This window comes from Hemicordylus capensis, chromosome 2 (assembly GCF_027244095.1).
Source record: "Hemicordylus capensis ecotype Gifberg chromosome 2, rHemCap1.1.pri, whole genome shotgun sequence".
In the NCBI taxonomy this organism is placed as follows: Eukaryota; Metazoa; Chordata; class Lepidosauria; order Squamata; family Cordylidae; genus Hemicordylus; species Hemicordylus capensis.
Genome location: NC_069658.1, coordinates 147,744,831 through 147,762,105, shown reverse-complemented (window position 1 = coordinate 147,762,105; position 17,275 = coordinate 147,744,831). Strand labels below are relative to the sequence as shown.

At 43.9% G+C, this 17,275-nt stretch overlaps 1 protein-coding gene across 3 annotated transcripts in view; it reads right to left on the bottom strand.

Annotated features, from left to right (window-relative positions):
- The window catches only part of LOC128344063 (nuclear cap-binding protein subunit 1), a 47,392-nt gene that overhangs the window by 15,146 nt on the left and 14,971 nt on the right, over positions 1-17,275 (bottom strand). For 2 of the 3 annotated variants that reach the window (XM_053293498.1, XM_053293499.1), the window contains 10 exons: positions 16,642-16,711; positions 15,662-15,877; positions 14,892-14,989; positions 12,880-12,943; positions 10,634-10,744; positions 7,084-7,148; positions 5,483-5,545; positions 4,679-4,753; positions 2,230-2,333; positions 391-513 (listed from right to left, as the gene is read on the bottom strand). In XM_053293498.1, coding sequence (XP_053149473.1) covers positions 391-513; positions 2,230-2,333; positions 4,679-4,753; positions 5,483-5,545; positions 7,084-7,148; positions 10,634-10,744; positions 12,880-12,943; positions 14,892-14,989; positions 15,662-15,877; positions 16,642-16,711 — 989 coding nt within the window. Of the gene's footprint in view, positions 1-390; positions 514-2,229; positions 2,334-4,678; positions 4,754-5,482; positions 5,546-7,083; positions 7,149-10,633; positions 10,745-12,879; positions 12,944-14,891; positions 14,990-15,661; positions 15,878-16,641; positions 16,712-17,275 lie in introns of those variants that run through there. The other variant, XM_053293500.1, reaches the window with a different exon arrangement.

Below are 17,275 nucleotides of genomic sequence, written 5' to 3'. Positions count from 1 at the left end.
AATTTAAATAGGCAATTCAAATCAATCAGTGTTGGTAAAAATGGAGTGTATGGCCAGTATTCAAAGAGCCCTGAAACAAGTTCTGTGGGCACAAAGTGAGAAGCAACTTTTTATCAATAAGCAGGATGCACAAATGCAGTTACGTTTCAGAAGCAGCATGCAGTAAGGCAGCGAGTTGGGTAGCTGATGTTCAAAGGAGATCAAGAACTGCAGAGGGCTAGCAAAAACCCCTTGTCTTAGTTTAAGGAGCTCTTTAGATACTAGGCCATGTCCACTAGATATAGATAGTCCACAGTTGTACCGCATGTGCTACAGAACAGTAAAGTACATACAGATGCAATCATGACTACAGAACAATAAGAGAGATGCAACCCTAACAAAAGCCCTTACCATTATCATCATCCTGATTAGGATTGGGTACATCCTTCAGAATAGTGAAGATTTCGTCATTGCTTGCTTTATTTTTAATCGCAATATTTAAACAAAGCGCAACATTGTATCCCGGAAGAGACTCTACATATAAAACAAGATAAAGTTACTCTCTCTGAAATATAGGCACAAGTCTTTTGTAAAAACTTAAGACAGTGAAATCACCAAGAAGCCCTTTTGCTGCAGATTTCCAGGACCGTGCCACATTCAAACCAGCTCTTCCATCCACCTAGAATTAAACCTCTTGTTTAAAAAGTGGTTCAGGGTTTTAAGCATGGGACTTGCTATGCAGCAAAATGACAACTGCATTTCCAGGGGCACCTTCTGCTGCAGCGCTGATGTAGCTAAGCAACTGAGGGCAATGGCAGACCATTAGGAAGCTGCCCTGTACCTTTTAAAGAGGAAGAGCCAACTATACGTAGAATAAAATGAAACTGTGACTCACAGACCATTTCTATATTCCCCTCTATATTATTTTGTAGAACTACACAAAAATTTAGCATTTATAATATTTGCAGCTGAAGGTGGTAGACCGAGACAGAAAGAGGGAGTGGCTTGCCTGAAGTCACAAGAGAACACAAATCCCTAGAACATTCCGTCGGAACAACCAAGGTGAGCCTGTTCCAATGGAATGAGCTTGGAACGGTTCGAGTATTCCAAGAGCCATTTTGGCGGACTGTTTTCCCCTTGCTTCCTGTTTTTGGCACTGGCTTCCAATTGGCTTGCAATCTCCTTCTTCTTGGTTGGCTTAACATACAAATCTAGTTGATTTGTATAACAACCCAATCAAGAAGCAAGGAGATTGCAAACCAATCAGAAGCCTATGCCAGAAACAGGAAGCAAGGGGGAATACAGTCCACCAAAATGATGGTTGGAAAGCTTGGAAAGGGATTAGGGATGTGCACAAACCGGTCCGGAGGCCATCATAGAGGCCTCCGAACTGGTTTGAATGTGGCACAGTTCGAAGGTTCGGCACCAGAGGGGTGGGGTGGTGGTGAGTCACTTACCCCTCCGGTCGTTTTCACCCCACCAGCGTTCCTTAAAAAAAAAAACTTCTTGGGGCAGCAGTGTACCTCCCTGCCACACTTGCCCCTGTTTTCGGCCAGAAGTACCGTGCGTGCACGTGCATGTTGGACGTGCGCGCGGGGTACTTCCGTCCGAAAACTGTGGCAGGGAGATATGCTGCCACCACAAGAAGTTTTTAAAAAAGGAGCACTGGCGGGGAAAAGTGGCGGGAGAGGTAATTGCACCCCCTGCCCTTAAAGGACCACCCTCCCTGGTGCTCCGCGGACCACAGAGGCGCGGTTCCATCCACACCACAAAAAGGGATTCTTCTGTTCCAAGCTTGAAACAAGCCCTTCATTTGAAGGGCGTTCTGCTTCGAGCTCGGACCACTTGAAACGGACCATTCCGAACTCGTCATGTTCTGCACATCCCTCTTCCTGATTTTTTAGTTCAGTCTCTTAATCACTACACCACATCAGCTTTCAACAAATTGATTCTTCAAGGCCCACCTTCAGAGAAGTGTTTGCTTTCTCACTTAAGAAGTAATGTAATTGCATGTTGAGATGCAACTATTTCTCTCAAAAAGCCCTCTAGTTCAGGGCTGCAGAGTTTGGCCCTCCTGCAGATGTTAGACCACCATTTCCATAATTCCTTACTATTGGCCACTGCAGCTGGGGATGATGGGGATTGTAGTCCAAAAACAGTTGGAGGGCCCTGCTCTATCTAATTCAACTCTTTAGAAGAAGTAAAGAAATACATAAAGAAAATACAAAAAAGTGTAAACCATATACATACTATTACTTTCATCTCCGTATTTATAAATACATGTTGGATTTGCAGGGGTTAGGACTGAAAACGTAGCAGGAACAATATCTACTATTTGCTGATGGTAGGAAAGCCTGGAGGGAAAAAAAGGGGAAATATTTGTAGGAGGTAGACAAGTGATCTCTCCGATGCCCATAATTTGATATCATAAGCATAACAATATCAAACATTAATAAACTCTAGTTACCCAGCCTCAGTGCTCTAGATGAGCACAGATCATCAATTCAAACAAATACATCTAGATTTATCACAATAAAAGTTCATGAAATGAACAAGGGAAATAGTACAGAAGGTGGAACAGGGGACATTCAGCTTTCTGAGAATCTTTGTCAGTTTAAAAAAGCAAGTTTCTAGTAGTTACGTCTGCAAAGATATGCTTTAGAAAGTGTGGTCAGCAATGCCTGCTGAAACCTGAGAAGTCAAAGCCCAGTTAAGATTTCTAGTTATAATGGGAACAGGACTTTATTGCCCTACATAGCTCCCTGCCTCTCCCCATGACTGGACAAAAAAAAAAAAAAATTATGTAAACAGTATTACAGAATAATCATGCAAAATAAGAGAAATAGTGGACATCTTCTCATTTTACATAAGTTGCAGGATTCAGCGTTTTGCACCTGAGAATCTGAACTGCTAGCATACGGAAATTACTTTATTAGCACAAAGTCCTGGTATTAACTATCACAAGGTTAGGGCAGCACTCCCATCCCACAAGTGCCAGAAACATTCTAATCATTTCAAGATCATTGTGTCAGCAGAAAGTATCATTTCTTCCCTTATTAAGAGCTACTGTAAAGGAATATTTACTCTCAATACTTTACTCTCAAGGAATACTTTACTCTCAAGCCAGACTGCAGTCATACAGTACTTTCAAAACTTTTGCTGCTAACACAAGGCCTAGAAACCATCCACATGTTTAGGATTATTTGTCTCTATGATAAATAGTTTTAATTAACTGGGGTTCTTCTAACTGAATACTTCCACCCTCTCAAGCGCAATTTCCTTCCTGAAACATCAGCCCTTGGACAGAGAACAGCTGAACGTGCTAAAGAATAATTAGTAAGGAGTTTATTTCACCCTCAAATGTATTGCTTACTCCAGTTCACTGGCAGAAATGTCCTATTCCTTGACACAATTTGCAATATGCAAAATACGACTCAAAGTGTGGCTGTTTTATATAAATATTCCTTTACAGTTCTTACACACTTTAGCAAATACATAAAGCTGAAATTAATTGGTGAATTTTATTCTGTGCACTACTCCATGTGCAATTTTGACCAGAATGAATAAAAATCAGTGGTCTTTAAAAAAAAAAATCAGATTTTTAAAAATTTAATTCAGATTTTCTTTGTTTAAATCAGATTTTTTTTAAAATAAAATGCTTTTTGAGGAAAAAATCTATCTAAAGATAGTTTTCTATTTAAGATACATTATAGTCCAAAGGTTATTCTTCATGAAATAAGGATTACCATATTTTTCGGACCATAAGATGCACCTGACCATAAGACGCACCCCTGGATTAGGGGCTGAATCGGCCCAAGTTATTGCCGCCGCCGCCGCCCGCCCGCCCGGATTAGGGGCCGAATCGGCCCGAGCTACTGCCGCCGTGGCCGCGGCCCGCCCTCCCAGCTGCCCGAGTCCTCACCACCTTCAGGGACCCGCAATTGGAGAAGGAGAGAGGAGCTCACAAACAGAGCTCCTCTCTCTGCAAAGCCTCGGCCCGAACTGGCGCTTTGGGCGCAAAGGACGCCTGGGAGTTCCAAAGAGCGTCGGAACTCCCAGGCATCCTTTGCGCCCAAAGCGCCAGTTCGGGCCGAGGCTTTGCAGAGAGAGGAGCTCTGTTTGCGAGCTCCTCTCTCCTTCTCCAATTGCAGGTCCCTGAAGGTGGTGAGGACTCGGGCAGCTGGGAGGGCGGGTGGGCAGTCGGCGGCGGCAGTACCTTGGGCCGATTCGGCCCCTAATCCGGGTGGGCAGCAGCCGCGGTGGCAATAGCTTGGGCCGATTCAGCCCCTAATCCGGGTGGGCGGGCGACAGCATTCGGACCATAAGACGCACCCTCATTTCCCCCCCACTTGGGGGGGGGGAGTGCGTCTTATGGTCCGAAAAATACGGTAGTTTTTAATTATGTAGCATGAGGCTGTATATATGCAATTTTGGTAAATGAATTCCATTAATCCATTCACAATGTCATGCTCTTCCAGAGGTTTCTGTAAGATTATTTTGGGCAATTTTTCTATCTAGAAGAAGACGAAAAATGAAACCTTCATGTGGTTGTAAATATTAAGATTATACCAGCAAGAATGAGTCTTTATGTAAAAAACCATGATTTAAATCTAGTCTTACTGACTAGTGATGTAAATTGTGATTTAAATCAAATCCACCCTGATTTTGACCCCATCTGCAATTTTGACTTCTTACTTACCTCATGCATTTTTCCAATACTTCTCTTACAAATTTAGGTTTGGGCTTGTTAAGGTCCAGAGAAAGACAGTCTGACCTATCATTGAACAACCACCAAAATGTTGAAATTGCTGTTACTCAGAAAAGGATAAGTAGGTTATCTTACTAATACATACAAATTAGGCACATTTAAAGCTTCACTGCAGTATTTCTCCTATTCTCTGATAAGTCAGAGCTACAAAAACATATAGTTTGCAGCACTATAATGTTATTTTCCATGTGTTCAAAAAAGATGGACACAACTACAGACATCTGTGGATTAAGTGGCTTTTCACAGAAATCAGCAAGAATATCATGTTTGCAATAAGAATTATTTGAAGGAGTTTGCACCACTGGGATTAGTACCTGAAAAGGAACTAAGAATCATACTGTGGTTGAACAAGGAATACACATAACTAGAACCATTTTGATAACTGGCTAGAAGTTATCAAAAAGCTATGAAAAGCCTGGCTTTAAAAGGGGCTTAGACAGATTCATGGTGGACAGGTCTACCAATGGCTACTAGTCTGGTGGCTGTGGGCCATCTCCAGCCTCAGATGCCTCTTAATTCCAGTTGCCAGGGAGCAACAGCAGCAGAAAGGGCACGCACTCTCTTGATTGAGCTCTTGCCTGTGGGCTCCCCAGGGGGATCTGGTGAGACACTGTGTGAAACAGGATGCTGGACTAGATGGGCCTTGTGCCTGATCCAGCAGGTCTGATCTTATGTTAAGTGAAAATTTATAAAAGTCTATGTGGAATCAAGGAAGTTGAAGAGAAATTTACTTACCAATCTTCCCAGCTCCAACGGAACTGAAAATTACTCAGATGGTGGGAAAACCAATTAATGAACCTTAATTAAAAGAAAGTAAGTTTCAGTAACTCCTAGATGTCTGAACTACAGCAATCCACAATGCCAGTATTCACAGCAGCAGCCAACATGCTGCACAAGGCAACGCGGGCATTTTCTGACCCACTGGGGCTGCTGCATACATGAAAGCCAGCCCTGGAGCTGCTGTGTAAGAGCACAGTTGCACAGCTACTTAAAACTGTGTGGGGGCACTTGTGCAGCACTACTTCCAATGGAAGTACCCGCACACTGTTGTAAGTAGTTGTGCAACTGTGCTCTTACACAGCACCTCCAGGGCTGGCTTTCACATGTGCAACAGCCCTGGCAGGTTGGAAACGCTGGCATCGCTTGTGCAACAATTCACTCACTGTATTTAGCCATTACAAGAAATGGGAACACAAAACTCTTAATGAAGAAAATGGTGCAGAAAACCCAAATCTATCAGATATTTGGATATTTTTAAGAGGTATCTAGTTCTGATCAGGTATCCCAGTTTTAAAATTCTGACAGACTGGATATAAACACTTACTTCTGATCAGGTATCCAGTTCTAAGTATCTTTGAAGTGAGTACTAAGAAGCTTGTTCTGCCCTAACGGAACAAAAGAGGCATCTTTTAAAAGTTTTGATATCTTTATTTAGCAGGGGGAGAGCAACCAGCCCTATCCATCCCCAGCACAATATCTATGTAAAGTGCTTTGGGAACTTTTGTTGAAAAGTGGTGTCTAAATATTCATCATATTTGTTTGTTTCTGTCTTTCAGATAAGGAAACCTCAGATAAGCTGAATGTACAATAACTTTGGAAACAATACATAATAAACTCAAATGAACTCTTAGCTACTTCTCTTCCTCTTCCAAACCAAACTATATTTTAGGGATGTGCAAAACATTTCTAGCTCACAACGGGCTGTTTCGAGCTTGAAACAGAACCAACTTCAAAACACTTTGCTTCAGTTTGAAACATTCTAAGCATTTCAAGTGCATTTGGAGCGCTGCTTTTCTAGGGTCGGTGGGTAGACCAGTCTTCTGAGGCAGGCTAATGCGCCACGTTCGAATTGGAGGCCTGGTCTACCCACCTCACAGGGCATGTAGACCAAGCCTCTGCTCTGCACTTAACACATCGGCCAGCCTTAGACGGCTGGTCTACCCACCGACCCCAGTGGGTAGACCAGCTCTCCCTGGAAAAACAGCCCTCCAAAATGATGCTTGAAGCCCTCAGAACGTTTCAAGTTTGTTTCATCGAAACAACCAGCTTGGCCGCTGTCCCAATGAAACGTTTCAAGCATTTTGCGCTTCATTTTGAGCTTGAAACAAAAAGCAAAATCCATTTCGTGCACACCCCTATTATACTTGGTTTTCAATACTGCCCAATTCATTCCCGATTAAGATATTCTTTTATAGCCATCATGGCCATTTGCGGACATAAAACAAAAACTATTTGTGGAAGAAATAACCTTGACAACTATACACAGACTCCGTTTAAATTCAAAAAGCTCATTTCACAAACTCTCCAGAAATCTATATGCAAGTGAATTTACCCACCTGTCTATACATGTAGTATTCATTGTTTCCAAGCGCATGTATAACATTTCTGTGGCTTGTGCAAGCTGCAAGTTTTCATTTAAGTTTTAAAGAGGATGCATCTTTAACATTCTAATGCTCCATTTTTCTTGGAACACAGAGCACACATATATGAAAGCTAAAATGCTAAGCCTGACTCTTCAAGTCTCAACCAGAGATACCAGAAAGGCAAGGCAGTCTCTTCTCTTTGACCCACTTTTGCTATATAGAATTAAGCTTGAGCTGTTCCCCCACCAACAAATAATGGATACAAATGTAAAAATATTTTATCGCCACCTTCACTTCAGAGATTACTCAAAGTATCTGCATCTACAATTGTCTAATACTGCTCAGAATTCATTTAGTTTCCCAACCTGCCGATAGTCCATTTAAATTGAAAGTATACACAACCCTTTACCAAAAGACGCTGAACCACAATATGAGGTATTTTCTTGCCTACAGAATGTCCCTTGGAGCTGATTCAGGCATCACAACCCAAGGAGTCCTGTGAACCTGGATTTAGGCTCTCCTGCATCCCAGCTCACCTGTAACTGATGATCTGGTAGTGATCCGTTGATATCCATTAGAGTGGGGTTCTGCGCCTACGCGGAAGCCCCTTGGTATCAAGTTCTACAGCTCCTCTTCAGCGCCTGTGCCCCACCCCACATGACCACGTGGCTATTTAAGGCGGGAGGAAAGTGCAGGCACCTCAGTTCCTTGTAGACCGTTGAAACAGTCAAATAAGCAGGTAGGTTCTACTATGTAGGGCAAGTACTACTGCGGAGGGGTAGTTCGGGAGGGTCTAATGGATATCAACGGATCACTACCAGATCATCAGTTATAGGTGAGCAACCTGTTTATCTGGGTCGTGATCCGTTGATACCATTAGAGTGGGTGTCTAGTTAGCTCCATAAGGAGGAGGGAGCAGTAGAGTCATTGTAACACCTTTTAAGGACAGCTCTACCAAAATTCGCCTCCGCAGCAGACCATAAGTCTATGGCGTAGTGTTTTACAAATGGCTGTTCAGATGACAAAGTAGCAGCCTTGCAAATATCCTGAAAGAATATGCCAGCCAGGTGTGCGGCTGAAGAGCCATACGCCCTCGTGGAATGTGCCCTGATGGTCTTCGGGGGCTGTATCTTCTGTAGAGAGTATGCCAGACAGATGGTCTCTACAAGCCAGTGAGACAGTCTCTGCCTTGATAATGCTTGTCCCTTGTTCTTCCCTTTATAGGAGATGAACAGTCTCTTCGATGACCGGAAAGTTTTAGTCTTAGAAAGGGAGTAAAGAAGAGCCCTGCGAACATCCAAAGAATGCAGAGCCTTTTCCAGCGGTGTGGTTGGAGATCTAAAGAAAGTGGGCAACACCCCATCCTGGTTGATGTGGAAGTCCGACACAATTTTCAGTAAGATGGAGATATCAGGTCGAAGGAGAACTTTGTCCAGGTAGAAACGTGCGTAGGGACGACCGGCGAAGACGTACCTGGAAGGGCTGTTTCTCTTGACGGTGACACAGCATGGCTAAACCCGCAAGTGTGCCATGGAGTAGAAGTGGCGAGCTGTGTGGAAGTCAGTAGTCCAGGAGGCGGGGTTGAGACAGGTGCTCGACTATCATCAGAGTGTGGAAATCCGTGAAATGTTGAGGGGGTAGTAGCCGTCGAATCAAGCATCTTCAGAAGAGGGTCTAAAGAAGTGGGCTCAGCATCCGAGAGATCTCCCTCTTCTAAAGCGAAGGTCATTGGAGCATGGAACTGAGGAGTCACAATGGTGATGTTAGCAGGCATGTTCAATGCTGACAATTGCTCCCCATCTCTCAACGTTGAGGGGGATCTAATTGGAGTCATTGCGGGCCCCAGATCACGGGCTGACGGGATCATGGGTATCAATGTCGAGGCAACCGGTTTAGCTGTGTCTATCGACGTCGACAAGGCGTACATCTGCGATGTCTCCTTTGGCATCGATGTCGATGCATCTTTCAGCATCGACGCTGACGTCGATGTCGTGTGGCTCGGCGCTCTCGATGTCGACGCCTCTCTCGGTTTTGATGTCGACGTCCATGTCGAGCAGTCTGGTGTCTTCGATGGGGAGGCCTCCCTCGGTATCGGCTTCAATGTCGAGGGGCATGGAGTCTCCGGTCTCGACGGAACTGATTTTCTCAACGCCGATCACGCCGTTGATGCCAAAACAACATCCACCTCCTGAGCCGACCTCGGTGACGGCATCGAGCTGGAGATTGATAACTTCTTTGCTTTTTTCGCGGGTTTTTCGGCGGACGCTATTTTATCACCCGGCCTTTTGAAGGGCTTAGGGGTATTTTCGGCGGACATAGAGGTTTTAGACTGGGCCAATCCCAGGGCCCTCACGCCTGGAGGAGACTTTGACGAAGTGGAGGGCGCAGTTAATGCATCGTCATATAGAGCCGCACATAAACGAAGATCTCTATTCCTCCTCGTCTGCTTAGAAAAAGACTGGCAGACTTTACAGGTTGAGGTTAAATGGGTCTCCCAAACATAACAGGCACAGCCTGAGAGGGCAATTTTGCTCTACACTCCATGCAGCGCTTAAATGTCTTTTTTCCCTTAGGGGTGTCCATTGTATTCACTCCTTGAGACAAGCCGTGGTCAAATAGCCAGAATCAGTCCAATCTTTCAACGGTTGAAAACGGCGCACAACGGTAGATCCAGAAAATAGTCCGAGGTCAATCCAATATTCAAGCGGTCCAAATCACAACTCCAAAGAATAGTCAACAAACGGTCCGGGTCAGAATGGTGTAGTAGAACTTTATTTATGAATTCACAAGAAACCAAAACGAAGGAGCCGCAGAAATCGCAAGCGATCCTTATGGTGGTCAAAAAGGAACTGAGGTGCCTGTGCTTTCCTCCCACCTTAAATAGCCACGTGGTCATGTGGGGCAGGGCGCAGGCGCCATAGAGGAGCTGTAGAACTCGATACCAAGGGGCTTCCGCGCAGGCACAGAACCCCACTCTAATGGTATCAACGGATTATGACCCAGATCAGTACCTGCTCCCAGGTGTACCATATTTATTTGCATGTGCTGAATTATGCCCAAAAGGAAAGAAGGTTTCTGATCCCACAGCCAGGGAGTGCCTGCACTCAGATGTGGTACAGCCCAGCTGAATTCATTCTTTACTTTCTCCACATGTGAGGGTCGGCCAGAGAGAACCTCAGAATACTAAGCGCTCTCAGTCCAGCCAAAAATTAAATGTTCAAACTGCACTTCATTTCCAAAGGTTTTCTAAATTACACTGGCGAAACTGAATTGCTGAGCAGCAGAATTAGCAATGCATAGTTAACGAAGCGGCACATGGCCCTACCCATGTCAGGCTCCAGCACCACTTTTACTTACACAGACTAGCAAGCCCCACTGGAATCTCTCGGGGACGGTTTGTGAATCTATACATGTTTGAAGGCACAAAGTTGGGTGTTTTTTCCCCGGGGAATAACTAGCCACAATAGCCATTTGTGGTCTTTATTCTATAACTGCTACAAGAGTCATTCAGAGGAAAGGATACAACTTGAGGTAAAGAGCCAGGCTGAAGTTTACAAAGTTCAATAAGAAGTGTTGTGTACATCACTTCAGTCTGTGGTGGCACAGGAAGCTGAAATAGCTCAGCAAAGATTACCTGTGAAAGAAATGACAGAGACACATTGAAACATATGCCTGCCCTGTCTGGGCACATTCCGGAGCAGACCCTGCAACGGGGTCACAATGAATCTATGAAGTGTGTTTCCACCCTTCCTATGTTGTGACACCACAGTCCCTACGCTGACAGCAGGGTGCCGTTCATATTTCCAGTGCCTTGTTTCAAGTTTAATCGCTTTGATATCCTATATAATAAAACCCTAAGGTACCTGCGTCCATGTCTCTGGCACGTGTTCTGCGCATGCGTGGCGCGCGTGTACGCAGCAACGGACGGCGTTGAGTCCCATGGGACTCCAGGACACCCTAGGGAGCCAGCCAGCCACATGGGGCGGGAGAAGGGGAAGAACAAGAGAGCGAGGGCGGGTTGATGTCAGGGCGGGGAGAAGCAGGCTGGAGCCGCCAGGCGCAGTCAGTGTGGCGGCGGTGGCAGGAGGAGGAGGAGAGGACCGAGAGCAGTAGGCGGCCTAAGGGAGGCGGGCAGGGAGGGTGCCGGCCTTCCCGGCTATCGCGAGAAGCGCCACCAGCAGGGGAATGGAGGGAAAAGAGTGAGGGAGAGGCAGGCAAGGAAGGGGGCGATCTAGTGGCTCTCCTGCTACCAGCAGCTGAGGGGACTCGCAGGCTGCTGTCATGGTGGGGGCCAACGGCGGGGGAGCAAGCGGCCCGTAGAAGCGGGCCATGGTGGCACGCCTGATAATCATCCTCCTAGCGCCCGTTAATGTAACAGGCTTCATGACTAGTAGTGCTATAATGTTGTATATCCAGTGTAAAAATGTTGCTGTTTTTTGGGGTTGTTAGTTTTTGCAATCCCCGCTGGGCGCTTTGCTATTTACATTTTGAATTCAAGTTGCCTGAACAGAAGCATTTTGCCGCTGTTTAGCGTCTAATTTTGAAAGTGCCCTGGACATTATGACATCATTACTAAGCAGGCACCATCAGCTTAAGTCTGACAAATCTTGGAGTGCAATGGTGCTTGTTGGAGTTTGACTTCAAATCACAACTGGTCACTCCCCTTTATGAGAGGATTCCTCTTACAATGCACAAAGCTACATATTAGTGGAAACATGACATGAAGGATTCATATAGTCAGGAGGTGTTCTATTCATCGTCTACTTGAGTGTTCATTGATATCAAGCTTAACTGCTAAACAGCTGTCAAAGGGGTTGACAGCTACACCACACATCAAGGCATTATTGCATCAGTATAAGTAATCATTTTACTACACCTTGTGTGTGACAAAATGCAGGACAATATATGGGGAAAAAATCTTCTTAGAGGCAATTTGGTCTTCTATATGGACTCACTCTGACCTCTGGAAACAGAATGTCCGGTTTTAAACAGGAATTACAGGGAGGTTAATACTCTCTTTTTTGAAAAATGCAAATGATCAAGGCTGAAGCTTGATTTGGCATCACATCTCAGGGGGGAAAAAACACCAATTTCTCAACTGCTGTTTGGCAAGATCAAAGAAGACCATCTTCTTAAAGGCAGCCTTGAGATGAATAACTTGCTTGGCAAAGTAGCTTGCCAGGCACATGTATTCCTTCTGTGTACCGTTAAAAACAAACATAAAATTCTTAGTAGCAGGAATGGACAAAACTCAGAAGAGAAATCCCACAAATGTCTCCAGCACAGAATGGGGGTGAGGAAGGAGAATGCCGGTTTTTGTGGGGTTTCCAAAACCTTGCATGGATTCAGCTCAAAACCAGACCAGGATCAGGAGCTATAGGCACATGCACACAGGCAATGCCTGGGAGCCTCTTTAGGCTCTTGCTGAGGATTTTAGGCACTGGCACGTCCTGAGCCCTAGAGGCCTCTGCAAAAGCTTCAGAAGCATTTCATTTGAGTTGTGAGGTTGATTCGATAACATTTTAAGCCAACAATTCTACACACTGCTGAAGCACTCATCTGAAGCTCACACATATAACCTCTGGAGTGAATCTATCTATTTTCTGCCATTATCCCAAGAGCTCAAGGTGAGGCACAATACTAATAAGGCGACACACTTTCTGGGAAAGCACTGTTACTGAAGAGAAAGATTACATACACTGGGGTTCATTACATGGGGAATAAAGGTTTGCAAGCAGAAAGGGGAAATATGGCAAGGAATGCACGTACCTCGACTATATGGTAGTTCAGAGGAATCTTATTATTCCCTGGGTAGCTTAGCAGCTGGGCAGCACTAGAGAAAGTGACAGAGAGGCATGTGGATTAGACTGCCGACACAGAAAAAAGAAAAATCAGCTAGGAAGCACGCAGGGGCCCTTGCAATGGAAAACACTTCTAAAGAGGTGTGTCAACTGGTTACCCACAAGAGGCAGACTGATAGTAAGATACAAATGTACACAGCATGTCCCTAGACTGCTAGGAGTTACCCTCTTCAGCTACACAAGCCTCAACGATTTACCACTAGTGACAACTTGACTCACTGATTTCTCAGGAAGATATCCTTAATGGTACTTTCCATGTGAGAGCAGTCCACACTAAGTCATAATCATGGCTAATTAGCTCTAGCCACACTCTGAGCCTAAGCTTTTCTGGAAAGCACTAACTGGTATAACTCAAAAAGGAAGGTTGTTTACACACCGCCACCCATGCCAGAAGACCTTTGCCTCAACAGGGACAGTGCCCCAGATATTGGGAGGCCATCACTGACTCTGTTTTCAAACAGCTCCTTGGCAGTTGGACTTTCTACTTCAGGAGGTACTTTTCCTGGCTACCTGTAATTATGAACCTTCGTTTCATAATTCAGAACCTAGTGTTCGTTTCAACTTTGTTATAACAAAGGATTTTACAAACTCTTACAATTATAAGAGGGCTGACCTAGGCTGTCACAAAAGGTCATCACCCAGAAATGTGGAGATACTTGAACTGAATACTGTTGTGAAATGTAGTATTATATATCCTTCATGAAAGTAGATATGTTGGCAATGCAACACGCTTATTAACTCCAACTCTCAATAAAAACACCTTTTATTGCACAGAAAAAGAAAATCTCAAAGCTGGTAAACATGTTTCGATGCAGCACACCATCTTCAGTTAAATAAACAACTGAAAACACAAGAAAACCTCCTCCATTTCCCAGCTGTTAAATTCCTTCGACATGTTAACACTGTGTTCCATGTTTGGCAGAGAGATAACAAGCAAGGGCGGGGGGGGAGAGAGAAAAGAAGAATCACCTGATTCTTCTCAGAGGCTAAGTGCAACCTAAACATTGAATTTTATATATTGCACCTTTCTTACAGGTTTGCCTGTACTTAAAATACCATTCATTACAGATTAATATGGCAAACCCAGATAATCTTGGAAAGACAGGGAATTAAGGTGAACGTGCTTTGTACGGCACCAATGACACTTAAACAACTGTTAGTCAACTCTAGATTGTATGATAGGAGATGTGATGTACAAGATTTGTTCTTCATGAGCAAGAACAGGGGGAAGGGAACTGTGGAAAGGTGCAATGTATAAACTTCAATGTTTAGATTGCACTTCATTCTATATTGGGGAATCTAGTAGATCATTGAAAGATAGATACAAAGAACATCTAGCAGATAGGAAGTATTGTGCGCAGAGAACGAAACCCCAGTCATTGCACATGAGGATTAAGCATGAAGGCCAAATGGTGCCTACATTTTGGGGATTGAGAAGAACCTATATAGAAGGAAAATCAAGGAAGCATTTATAGGGAAATTGAGACCTGACATTAATGTTTGGGAGGAATTGGCCAATGTGCTACATTTTATTTGCCTCTGAGGAGAATCAGGTGATTCCCCTTTATGTTTTATCAGCTTTTAGTTTTTTGGGTTTTTTGCTCAATAAAAGGTCTTTTTGTTAAGAGCATCCATCACAAATCTTGTATAAGATTAAAAGCTGCAATCTGAAGAGTTCCTTTGACGTTTTTCATAGCAGCAAAGCCAACTGCTGAAGAGACAAACTGTCTTTCAAACAGAACAGTGGCTTGTCTTGGGCTATTGAAGCCTTCTCACCCATGTGCATATACCCTCTTTAGATTGAAATCACTCTTCAGAAATTAGTTAAGACCAGGGAGTGGGTTTTTTTGTCTTGGTAATGCAAGAGATGCCTTTTGGCCTCTTTAACCCTTGCCCTGTATGAAGACCAAGACTCCATACCATGTTTTTCTCTCCTTCCAGTGTGATTTGATAATGCAGTGGAGATTTTCTTCTATAACAAATCTCTCAACAGAATGACTTCCAGGCATAACAGGACCCTGGCAAAGGAATTAAGTGATGGAAGAAGTTAGCAGCACAACCTAAAAGTCAACTGTAATCATTGGGACTACATGTCAATGTTTGGTCACGCTACTCTCATTATAGCCTTGTCAACAGTTGTAACACAATTTACTGTTCATGGGGATTCACCATCTACAGCAAACATTTCCAAGTTGCTGGAAAGGGTTTGTCCCAGTGAGTTTGCTGCTAGGAAACTCAGGCCAGGATCCAAAGAACTGTGGAATTACTTTAATGAGCAGCTGGTGGTTTGGGAATCCCCCTGGCAACAGTGACCCCCAGGCAACACAGCAAGCTGATTTTGAATCTAAGAGAATCTCAAAAAGCTGCTTATGCTATGTCATGCTGCAGGAAGGAGGAGTTTTTTTGTTTTTTGTTTGTTTTAAGAAAAAACTCCTCTGGGCTAGCAAACGCTCCTTCTGCAAGCCTAGGAATCTCTTTGGAACTTCGCTAGTTAAGTTCTACACAAAACAATGTCTACAACACAAAACATTTCAGACAAGAGACAATATTTAGAATCTCCCAGTAGGACGGCATTTTGCTTGAAGCCTAGAACACAAGCCTTTCTTTCCCCCCACAGAGGGACGGGTTACAATTGACCAACTGCCCCCCCCCTTCCCGCCACAGGGACGTTTTTCGCACAGGACACTTACCTCGGGATCGTCAGTGTAGTCAAACATTCTAAAGATCACTCTTGGCATTGGGTAAATGGAATCTTCAGTATGAGGTGGAGGAGTAAAGGGAGGCAGATTGTGCTGGAGTGCTTCACAAAGCACATTGTCAAAAGCAAGATATGGCCTCGGAATGTGCCTTTCTTGCCAGCGATCTTTTTTCAGCTTCTGAACCTGAGCCCAAAGGCAATCTAAGTACTTCAAAGAAAAAAGCACCCCTCAGTGATTTCTAAACATTGCATGTAGGAACCCCACTACAGACAGACTTCTGGAAGTCCACTCCATTTCCTGACTTGGAGGTGAACTCTCCCCTATTCCCATATACCCCTTTGCCCTCTGAAAAGGTCAGTGGCTCAATACTTCTTGGTCAGGATCTTTAAAAAAAAATAAAAATCACACAATGACTAACACATCCCAGAGACCTTTGTGCTTGTGTTTGATCAGCAATAAGCTCCTAATACCTAGTTGTTTTTGAAATTGAAGCACCTTTCAAAAGAGAGTTTTGATATGTCAAGGTGGACTACTGTTAAAAATACAACCCAAAGTTCCACTGACCATGGCAAGGCTCCTGGGCATGCCTATGGTAATGCTTTGAGTCCTGACCACGGCCAAACAGAGTACCTTCCAGGCACCTGAAAACCACTATTTGTAAGCAACTGTCATATCTGGGCAAATTATGGACAATATCCTTTAGAACTATTGGGGGGGGGAGGGAGAGAACAAGCATTTTCAATCAATATTCTCTTGGTTATTGAAGGATTTTAGTGAACTCTTTATTCTACAGTTCAGAAAGGGAAGGCAACTGGCTGGACATCTCATTATAGCAAAGGCAACTCTACAGGGTAGAGAAAATATTTTCCATTAATATTTCCCATGGGATTCCAATTAGTATTAGACTTTAGTACAAAGTTTTCTTTAGCTATGTGTGCCCAGATGAATGTTTTAAAAAACAAACTATTTACCTCTTCTTGCGGATGTGGTTTATCAGCAGACCAAACCTGTAACATGGGTACATGAATCTTCTGACGCCTTCTGACATGGGAAACACACAAAGTTCTACTTTCAGTAGGCTGATTCCCAACTATAGTGGTGTGAGTTGGGGGGGAGGGGCGCGATGATGGAGTTTGGCTTATATTGACACAAAGACATGTTGAGAGGTTAGATGCGGGCATAGTATAGTAGGAGGGTGAACAGATTTTATCTAGACAAAATTCTTCATGTATGATACTCTTACTGTACTGTTTCTATTGCAGTTTCTTTTGATATTTCTGAAGTGACGTGTAGTTTTGTGTGTGGTTTTGTTGTATTGAGTGGCCGTTGGCTGTAATAAAGTACTACTACTACTACTACACATAAGAGGTTTTTCTGTTTTTCAGAAAATGAAAATTTTTCTCACAATGTCAAAGTTTGAGACTTTCAGAATGCATTTTCAACTAGGTGCTAACCAAAGGTCTTCAGCCCAACTCAAAAGCAGGAACAGTAGAAATTCTAGGGCATGATCCTGCAGAAAGTTTTCCTGTATGAGTCCTAGTGAAATTAATGGGACTTGTGCAAGAATACATTAGTAATGCTCTTCAGCAGCTCCAATTTCAGTAG